General features: G+C 41.6%; 2 protein-coding genes across 3 annotated transcripts; one reads left to right on the top strand and one right to left on the bottom strand.

Annotated features, from left to right (window-relative positions):
* On the top strand, positions 1,299 to 2,788 carry LOC109713789. The gene has a single exon (XM_020237982.1). The coding sequence runs from the start codon at positions 1,612 to 1,614 to the stop codon at positions 2,530 to 2,532; it is 921 nt and encodes a 306-aa protein (XP_020093571.1). The 5' UTR covers positions 1,299 to 1,611; the 3' UTR covers positions 2,533 to 2,788.
* Positions 6,674 to 10,262, bottom strand: LOC109713832 (probable purine permease 11). Of its 2 annotated transcripts, none has more exons than XM_020238061.1 (3): positions 10,157 to 10,262; positions 7,707 to 8,341; positions 6,674 to 7,301 (listed from the first exon to the last, which is right to left on the bottom strand). In XM_020238061.1, the coding sequence occupies exons 1-3, from the start codon at positions 10,199 to 10,201 to the stop codon at positions 6,758 to 6,760; spliced, it is 1,224 nt and encodes a 407-aa protein (XP_020093650.1). In that variant the 5' UTR covers positions 10,202 to 10,262; the 3' UTR covers positions 6,674 to 6,757. The 2 variants fall into 2 exon arrangements, with proteins under 2 accessions (XP_020093650.1, XP_020093651.1); XM_020238062.1 differs by lacking the exon at positions 10,157 to 10,262 and adding an exon at positions 8,414 to 8,629.

The following is an 11,017-nucleotide window of genomic DNA, read 5'->3' as shown; positions in this document are numbered from 1 at the left end:
CTTAGATTCATCATGCTAACAATGATCGGTAGATATAAGAACGAGATCACGCATCATCTACTTCCTCCTACCATGTTTGTACAATAATGATCCCATGTGATGATAAATGTGCTGTAGCTTTTTCGTAGAAACAAATTAAGTTTGGTGTTATTGTGGGGGATCGGATCTCGTTCTAATTCATTTTTTTCACAGGTAACATCTTCATAACTATAAAACAAATTTAAACTATTATAAACGTTCTTCAACAAAGAACACGATGAGTCGATACCCTCACTCTCGGGGCGTAGATCTCCTATTCAAATTCTATGTCGAATAGGAGCAGATACGAGCGTGTAGCCTACGGGCGCGGAAAAGATGAGTTACTCTTACAAATGGAGACGAAATAGCGTTCTTTTTGCAAGGAAAACTTGTTTAATGGCACACATTTGGACAAAGTGAATTGTCCAGAGAAGAAGAGTACGTTCCTGGACCTGGTGGACTCATCTCTTGTGACTTGTAAAGTGATCCTTAAAACACCAGGACAAAAGGTGGAATTGTACTGTTATTACAGGACAATTAAAGGTGGTAACTTATTAATGGTGCTTAATTAATGAGGGGTAACAGTATTCAGCTTTTGGATAACAAAACCGGAACTTGAGACTATTCACTGTTGGAGTACACGCAATTTATTTGTCTCCAGGATAATAACAAGGTCCTGTTTAAGCATCCGCATAAGTTATTCATGTACGAGAATTTTATGTATATATATATATATATATATATAGCGAGCAGAGTTACTGTGCTATATAAGTGTGAGCAAGCAATTTGATTTTTAGTTATAAAAAAAAAACTTTCTATTCATAATTTGCTAGAGTCATATAGTTTAGGTATAATGTGATTTAATTTATTATGAAAAAATAGTTTGAAGGTGGAAGATTCCGAAACTTTTGTGCATACAAAGATTCCAAAAGTTTTTCTCTAGCTCGAATTCAACCAGACTGTCCCTTCTCCGGTTCACACCTGAGACATAATCATAGAAATATCATACAAGAGACGAATTAGATCATGCTTTCTATTCAACATCTATTTTTTTTCACCAACAACAGATGTATATGTACCGAATAAGATAATATTATTGCGTCAAACGGCTCCTACGATTTTTCCTCTGAATTTATTTACCCAGAGCTCGGGCCCGGGATTAGTCCATAGTGGGATAAATTGGCTTTAGCCGCTCTCTTATTCGGACCAGGATTATTCAATCCATGTTGGGATCACCATACATTAAACTGTACCTAACGAACACATGAACGCCTCTGCTTTCGCATTAAATCCCAACCCCCAATACCACGCTGGCGTTATTATTATTTACGAAATTAAAATAAAAAAAAAAAAAACGGGTAATAAAAGAACTTGATTTCCCCCCAAATCCATTCCTCTCCATGTGCTTCTCTCTCATACTCGTCCCAATTCCCATTCCCATTCCCATTACCCGGTGGAGACGAAGCGAAGAGAGCCACGAAACCCTAGATCTCAACCCTAACCCTAGCCCTAATCCTTGGTACCTCAATCTTCTTCGTTAATGGCGGAAGGGAGGAGGGGAGGAGAGGGGAGGCGACGGTGGTGGAGGCGGCGATGAGGTGCAAGGCCCATCCCTACGCCCACGGCGTCGGGGTCTGCGCTCCCTGCCTCCGCGAGCGCCTCCTCGCCCTCGTCGCCACAGCCTCCGCCGCCGAGGACGATGACGACCACAACGAGGCCCCCCCGGCCCCGAACCGCCGCACCTTGAAGCCCCATCGCCCCTCGTCTCCGCCGCGCCTCGTGGCCCCCCGATCCGTCTCCCCCTACGTCCCCCGCCGCCGATCCGACGCCTCCGCCCCCGCCCCGTGCCGAAACCCTAGCCTCCTCTTCTTCAGAACCCCCCAGGTCGGGCCCTCCGTCCCCGCAGGCGCCGAGGACGGCGGAGGTAGAGTCGGCGGCGGGAAGAGCCGGAGCGGGAAGTTCTCGATCTTAAGCACCCTCTTCGGCCATTCGAGACCCACGGAGCCCTCGAGGTCCACGTCGCGATCGACCTCGTGGCTCTCGGCGCTCGTCCGCGGAGGCCGCCGCCGCCGCCGCCGCCGGAGCAAGACGCCGGAGGTCCACTCTCCGGCGCTCACGTCGCCGTCGAGTATGGCGAGGCGGAGCTCGTACCGCGCGGCGAGGGACCGGGGGATGTCGCCGGAGTCGGAGTCCCCGGGCGCCGGAGAGCGGTGGTGGCACCCGACCCCGTCCCCCCTGCGCCGCGAGTCCCACCACCGCGCCGCCGCCCCGGGAGGCGGCGCCGGGATCTCGGGCTTCGCGGTGTGCCTGAGCCCGCTTGTGCGGCCGAGCCCGAGCCACCGCCGTAGCCAAGGCTCCGCCGCCCCCGCCGGGGATATGGGTTTCTCCGGCGAGCTCCGGAGCGCGAGGTCCCCGCGCCACCACCGCCGCGTCTCGGGCAGCGGCTTCGCCGCCCCCGCCGCGCTGTGCCACAACCGGTCGAGGAAGTTGGCTGATTTCGGTAGGTTGCGCTGACGCTTTTCTCCCGTTTTTACACTCCTTGCCCTTATTAATCTCGTGAAAAATAGGGCGCAAAACCAAATTTGCTTCTTTTTTTTCCCTTTTTACTTTTAATTTTTGGGTGCTTCGATTTGAGTTTGCGTCGTGTGATGTTTTTTCTCCACGTTGTATAGTATAACGACGATAGCTTTATGTATTAAATGCGATCTACTGCTATGATTCAGAACTTGGCTTAAATTTTGCGTCAATATGCAATGAATTTAGCATTCAATTTGCCAACCAACTCGAGTGGAAGTACATTTAATCTTAGTATTAAAATCGGCCTCGCCATGAACGGGATGATGATACATTACTGGAATTGGGTGGGCTTGTTGAGTATTTTATTTAAAAGGTAAATAAATTTTTATGCAATTTACTTAAGCTACCGCTCATTTTAATTTATCTATCTAGCCTTCATAATAGAATTTTAGTTTTGCTATCTAATTTTTTTTTAAAAAAATCATTTAATTTAAGTCATTTTATAGCTCGTTTATTTCAGAATTTGAATGTGTAAATTATTTGAAGAAGTTTCAGCAGAATATTCTTTGTACACCCAAGTCAGCCTAAAAATTTTAATTTAAAATTAAACAGAATTATAAAATTATTTACCAAAATTAAATCTTTTAACGATTGAACTGTCAAATTAAAATTAATTATACTTTGATTAAGCTCTATACACACTATTTATATTTTTGGGAACTTCTAAAGCATTGTGGAGAGTGCTCCAGAAGCTTGTGACAGTGGAGCGAAGCACAATGTGGGAGCAACTCAGGACTACATCAAAGCGTGTGTTTGGCTTTTTATGTTAATAATAATAATAATAATAACGTTTCGTAATATCATATTATTAGGAGAGTTTTGATTTGGTCCCAAGTCGATGTGGGAGTGGGACTATTTCAAAGAGTACTGGTGTGGGTGGGTCCCACTTAAGATTTGCAGCGTCATTTATGCGCACTCTTCAGCGTAAATAATATTTTTCTACCACTCAAATTGTTTTCAACATCCACCTATTCATCTTATTAAGAAGTCAAAAGCCCATCATTGGTTGATCACTGCAACCTGTTATCTTAAGTAGAAGGGGTGTTGTAAAAAAGTCAACAAAGATTATGTGTTGGATAGCACAACTTACTGATTCTTTGATGGTGTATTTTGAGTCAATACCCCAGGTCCCCAGCTTAATTATTTGTAAATGAGCTTATTTTAAAAGTGCATCTTTGTTTTAAATTCGTGTAGTTGTGGAAGGACGAGATTATTGAGTTTACGGAGGCCAAACTGATTAACCTCCTCCATAAATGAAAGGAAAGACCACTCAAAACTCAAAAAGATGACAATTGTGATCAACTACTAATCTGATTTACCAAAGATTTTTGTTTTTTAAGTTTAAACTAGTATTATTTTCTCCCTGTTCCTTCGTATCTTATGCCATGATGAAAAAGCTCCATAAATCACTTTACCATCGACAAAGCCTTTTTCCTTTAATAAAAAATCCTTCCCTAGCTAGTTTTTTTTTTTTTTTTTTTTTTAAAGGCGTATTTTAGATCACTTGAGATCACGTGACGACGAATGATTGGAGTACTGGCGATTCCCAATTCTCAACTCTGGCCACGATGAAAAATATAAGTCAACTAGCGTGGGTGGAGAAGCATGACTCCTTTTTTAGGAGTCAACTCATGTTCCCACTCGAACCTAAAAATGTGTTTCGTTTTAAGTTCGAAGGACTAATATATTTTTTTTATATATGTTTCGTAATCATTGATTAATTTGCTGTTCATAGCAGTGCCTTTTTTTTTTTTTACTTAAAATAAAAAAGAAAGGAAGAAAAAGAATTAGCTTTTATAGTGATTTTATTTTATGGTGGTGGTGGTGGTGGGGGTGGAGGTGGATGTGATCGTTGGCCACCAACTATTCGTTTCTTTTGCTACCCACCGTCGAAAGTGGCTTGCAAGAGAGATATGGTGCTGGCAAAAGCAATGTCTCTTGTAATTTATCTCTGTGGGTTACAGATTATTAGCTTCTTCTCTTTTCTTTCCTTTTTTTCCCGTTGAAAAATGCACAATTTTGTTTTAAATTTTGCAGTAAATTCTACTTTAGTTTTCGAATTATTAACCTAAACAGATTAAGTTTGTGCATTTAGAATCCCATAGTAATAGTGAATGATCAAGAATCACTAGTACTTTACTTCATGCATGATTTTTTTTAAAAAAGAGGGAGAAACGTAGTAATCTATTTGTTTCTTTCATGTTTTAAAAATAAATTCGGCTAAAAATATAAAGCAACTATGTTTCGAATTTAGAACCTTGAATATCAACTATCAAACTTTTAGTCAACTATGCAAGGTACAGTCCATCATATAGGTCTTCTTCAATGAGAAGCAACTCCAATTATATTCACGCTGGTTGGGTAGCAGTGTCTCCCATTGTGTAATGTATCTTCATGTGGGTCGAGCTTTACTTCTACGGAGGGCCATGGTACGATGGCAGTACTGTACTATAGGTTTTGCACTATAAGATCAAGATATATACAGAGAGAGAGAGATGAGCTGAAATACTGACTCAATTGCCATCTATTTATTTTTAGTGATGGAGCATTCAAATCGACGATTGATGTTGTTGAATATGATCTATATCACTTGAAATATTTAGAAACCAAATTTCAAATCTTTAACGTCATTGACCTAATGGTCAAAGAATTTTAAAATTTGTAATTTTAATGGTCAATATGAAGCGTTTTTTCGTTTAACGACGTAAAAATATCCGATTAAATTTTGGTTAGAATATTCTTTAAACTATTTAAAACAAGATATATACTCTTGATCTTGATTACAAGATTCCTTTTATTATTTTTTAAAGAATATTTAATTATTTTTAGTGGTTCATTTTTATGTCCATTTGATGGAAAAGAAAATAATATTGAAAAAGTATCAAATTTGGTTTCTAAATGCTTCAAATGATATAAATCATATTCAACAATACCAATTGTCGATTTGGAGGGTTCATCATTGAAAATAAATAGGTGACAATAGAATCCGTTTGCTACTACACTAGATGGGCTATGGATAAGTGGGATTCAATGGTTAGTTGCTTCTCCATTTTATATTTTATAGTGCCGTGTTATCACTCAGGAAATTAAATTTAATCTTTATTTAATCATACTCTGTTATCACATGCAAATTACTCCAACTAATTGAAGGCGAGGTTTTTTTTAAAACAAAAGAAAAAATAGTGCGATCTGTATGGTGTGCTATCACCTATGCTGGTTCTGTCTCGATGGGACCGGTTCAAACCCAGTTTCTTACTTTTTCGTTAATAACGCGAGGATTTTCCTTTTTGATCCGGAAACGGAAGGTTTCGCAAGCAGAAGCAAAATTAGTAATAAGCCTGAAGAGTAGTAATAATCACTAAACAATATGGCTTAAGAGAAATTTGCCAGAAGAGTAATAAAAATAATAATCACTAAACAATGTCTTAAGAGAAGTTCACTAAAAAAGGATCAGTTTCTTTCCTTTTCTCTTAACCTTTAGCAACGCCAGGATTGCGTTGCCTTTTCAGGGAGTCATCCGAGAATGCAAAGAGACCGACTTAAAACCAGTGTATATTTTGACAGTAAAATGGGGGAAATAAGGATTGTGTTGCCAAAGTTGTTTAATCAAATCTTTTTCAACAGCTTCTCATTGCAATAGAAGCAAAATCGACTTATTCCGAAGTTTAGATGCATCTTGTTGCAGCTTTGAATCCACGGTCGCGAAAACTACAAACTTTATATTTGTCAAACGCCTGCCAAACTGTAAGCCAAGCAAACAGCTACTCGATCGCATTTGATAGTACCACAGATAAGAGTTGCTCCCTTCAAGATGTGGTCCTAAACCTATAATTGCTGACACTTTTGCTACTGCGGCCCTCGTCTTCAATGTTCACACTTTTAATTTGCCACAAAAGTTGGTAGCCCATCAGCCCATGTGATCATTTATTTAGAGCATGTTTGTCAAATTGATAATGGCTGGCTTTTAATTAGCCCATGTGATCATTCATCTAGAGCATGTCATGTGAAAATGATTTTTCCATCACTATACGATGTCCATAACTTTGAAACAATAGTTATCATCATACCTTTTTTTCTCTTTGTTTTGCTAAAAATTTTCTCATTAACCCATTAGAGAGCGAAAAACACCCTCGTATATATATATATACATATAAACCGGTGACTAAGCAGAAGCGTCTCTAGCGTCTCCTCTTTCCCCCAGTACTGTAGCCTTTTTCTGGGCCTTATAATCAAGATAGTGCTGATAAAAATAGGATATAAATCCCCAGATAGCCAACAAGAGGGATATCACCTTAACCCCGTCCATTTTGTCCTTAAACAGGATCACGGCAAACACGGGCGCGATGGGTATCCCGAGAGTGCTGATGACGTTGGAGAAGAGCGCGGACACCTCCGAGATGAGGCCCACGAGCCCAACGTTGGTGACCTGCCACCCCACCGAGGCCCAGATTAGAGTCATCACGTAGCCCACTTCGCCTCGGCCGAACCCCTCGGCCTCTCGCCTCAGGCCTCTGTACTCGCCGCTGATGAAGAGGCCCGCGGCGGCGGCGGCGGTGGAGACGGCCGCGGTGTAGATCTGCATGTCGAGCACCGCGCGCAGGCTCCGGCTGCGGACGAGCTTCTCGAAGGTCAGCTCCATCAGGGAGAGGATGAGGGAGTACAATGCCGACGCCGCGAGGGTCAGCACGAAGCCAAGCCCGTAGTGCCTGTTTTTTCACAAAAATATCGCCGCCCAAAAGCAAGAAAGAATGCAATAATTATAAGACTCCAAAATTTTCTAATTATTATTGTATAACTAGGTACTATCGCGCGCGCGCTTCTCTGGTTAACTAACTACTATTTGCTAGCTATAGTACGGAGTACGGACACGTTACGGAGTCACGCATATGAAAAATGACGTATAGGAGATTCCTATATAGTTAGTTAGTTATGCATGCCCATGCCCAGTAAACAAACACCTCACAATTTGATATATAACAGGGGTGTAGTGCTATCAAATTCCATCAATTGCATGTGCTTGCGCACGAATGTTTGAGCCTGCGAGTGCGAATGCATATATAACAATTCCAAATGTATGTAATTAAGTAGCGATTGATTAGCTGATCGATCACCTTCCTGCGGTGGGGTCGTCGTCAGAGCGGACGGCGAGGATGGCGGCGGAGAAGGTGAGGAGGACGAGGGAGTTGAGGGTGAGGTCGGTGAACTTCTCGCCGTTGATGAAGTAGGAGAAGACGGCGTTGAAGCCCAGCTGGGTGGCGCACACCAGCGAGTACGCCGACACCGTCAGATACAGCAAGCCGTACGAGTACAGCAGGCTGTCGACGGCCGTGATCAGGCCGAGCCCCACGTACGCGAGCCCGAGCTTCAGAAGCGGCGAAGGCGGTGGCAGGGGCGGAGATTGAGGCGTGAAGAGGAGGAGGCGGGGGAGGAAGAGGACGGGGAAGGCGGCGGAGAGGGTTAGGGTTTGGAGCCACATGGAGGAGCCGCCGTGGTCGTAGTAGAAGCGGCCGAGGAGGGTGGCGGCGGATTGGCCGGAGAGGACGAGGACGGAGTGCATCGCCACCGCCACCCACCACCTCCACCGCCACCGCCTCCGCCTCCGCCCCTTCTCCTCCTCCTCCTCCTCCTCCTCCTCCTCCTCCATCGTAGTGTCTCCCATGGCCGCGGTGCTGGTGAGTGGGTGGCGGAGCTCTTCGGCGTCTGCGTCTTCTACATGGGCCGGGATCGAAGCGTTGGGCCTCTTGAGCTGTGGGGGAGGAGGATGATTGAGCCCGTGGATAAGAAGAAGAAGAAGAAGAAGAACGAAGGAGACACTCACACACACGCGCGCACACACGCGCGATCGAGATGAGCGCGGCGGTGAATGATGGATTGATGGAATCTTAGTGACGCGTGGCTACTGTTCAGAGCAATTATTTGTCTCTTATCTTTTACTCTGAACTCCGTGTACTAGTAATTTTTTAACTTTGTTCCAAGCAATATACAGAGCTCGTTTGGCCTTTTCATAAACGACAGTACTATCATTTATCTTTGATAAAATTAGACACCCCAAATTTTTAATCTTTTCGTACTGTTTTCTTATTATTGTTTAGGGATAACTTCAAAAAACCGCCTATGATTTCGCATTTTCTCACTTTAGTACCCTGTGATTTAAAGTGTATCAATTTACCTCCATATAGTTTCATTTTTTTTTTATTATTTTAAAATCAATGATAAAGTTAAAATTAAAGGGTACTAAAATAAATATTTAATAAATCTAGATAGGTATCTGAAATTTTTTGTATATAATTTAACTAAATATTAAGAAAAAAAACTGCTGAAAAGATAAAAATAAAACCACAGGGAAGCAAATTGATACATTTTTAAACTACATGGTACTAAAGTGAGAAAGTGCGCAACTACATGAGGGATTTTTGAAGTTTTTCCTATTATTTATGACATCTCTGTAAGCTGCTTATTCTGAAATATTCTGTTCTCTACATAACTTTGACAATCATTAACTTGGCTATTCATTTTTCTAAATAAGGTTATTTCTGCGGGCCACTTTTAGCTTGTAAATCCTCCAAATTTACTATCGGCTGTATGATACCAATTCCCTTTGGAACTTTTTTCTTCTGTTTTTGTAAGTGGATTCTGCACGCAACGGTTTTTTAAAAGTTGATAGCTCTGCATTAAATATATACAAAAAGAAAAGGCCGGGGCAAAAAGTTGAATAAACTTCATCTTTTAGCTCAAAAGAACAGGAACTAATTACTAGATCCTCCCTGTCACTATCAGCTTCATTGACTAGAATGGTTGAGACCACGACCCAATTGAAACGAAGGTCCACTCAATCCTTTTAAAAGCGAATCCAACGTAACAATTACTCTTAGCCCAGAAAACAGGGACCCTTACGGCCCACCAAATCGGCCCAATTACTAATTCACGTATTTAGAGTCACCTATGCATACTCTCCCTGCCCAAAATATAATTGAAATGCGCGGGTGCCGTAGAAACTTGAAATGAGATCCTGAGCACTCAAATTATAAAATTCTAATCTAGATCTGCTGTTCCCGCTGTGGAAAGAAACTACCGGACTTTATCAAACAGCATTAAATTTTGTCGCTGCTGAAACACGACCGAAATAACATTTTGGTTCGAATCGGAAATTGACAGTGTCTTGGACCACAAATTCCATCATGTGGCTCACAATTGAGCCTTTCAAACATTTGATTCCGTAGTAACCTCCGAACTCAGATTCTCCGAACACCAAATGGGAAAACAGTTATTACTCATAATCTAGACCGGGATCGAGCTCTACAGTGGCAAACCAGTTATCTATCTATCAATCTATCTATCTTTGATTCACAACTTGTTGAGTTAAGCTCGGAGGAAAAAGCCAAACGCAGGAAATATAGTTGAAAGATGCAGGATTAGATGACTTTTGATTGGCCTCTCAGAAAACCCCCCTCAAATTTCTCTTTCTAATCTACGGGCCCCATCCACCATCTTTCTAAGTTTATGTCCTAAAGAAAAGAAAAGAAAAGAAAAGATGAGGGAAATGATGGGATTTGTAACTCACCTTCGTATTGGTGCCGGATTTCATGAATAGCTTCCAATTCCCCATTCAGATCTGCGGAGCTCACTTGCTATTTATATCCAGAGAGAGAGAGAGAGAGAGAGACAGACAGAGGACCTGCTCGTCAGCTGTGCATCCGTGCTCCATCTCATTCGGTGGGTTTAATACTCTGCTTGGATTTGGATATCTCTCTTTCCTTTTCTCTCTCATTTGGGATTGCGTGGATCCATTTATGTCCCCCTTTTCTAAACCATATTATTGCGTGGGTAATTCCCAGTTTCCCACCATAGCAATAAGCTATATATATATATATTTATTTATTTATTTGTCAGAATATAGTAGTCTTGGGTCTCTCGCTCACGGCACACCCAAATCAACAGATTTTCGAGTAATTTAATATTTAGTGTCTCTTGATATTTTATATTTAGGTGTCAAATGATTTAATCTCCAATTTTTGGACTGAGAATTTAATCCCCAATTTGTACAGCTTTTTATTGGAGTTCTGCTACTCCAAAATTATCAGGTACACCAACTTAACCGCACCAGTGAACACCAGAGACAATCAATTGCAAATAAATATATTTGCTATTTGATAATTAAAACGCCGCCTTTTAATTGGCCCCAAGTACATACACAAGTCAACTAAGAACTTCTCGATTGTATTTAATCAGAGAGGTAACGCCATGGGTTTCGTACAATACTCTATTTGTATATTATTAATGTATTGATAAGATAATATAGCATATTAAAATGTGTGTGCGAACAAATCAAAAATCTTCGCATTACAATTGGCCATATATTAATTGGATAAAAAGACATGCCGTGATAAGTTTTATCAAAAATCATTGCATCACAATTAACCGT

Source organism: Ananas comosus, linkage group 8 (genome assembly GCF_001540865.1).
Source record: "Ananas comosus cultivar F153 linkage group 8, ASM154086v1, whole genome shotgun sequence".
NCBI classification, from domain to species: Eukaryota; Viridiplantae; Streptophyta; class Magnoliopsida; order Poales; family Bromeliaceae; genus Ananas; species Ananas comosus.
Note: the sequence above shows the minus strand (reverse complement) of the source record. Positions and strands in the feature narration are given on the sequence as shown.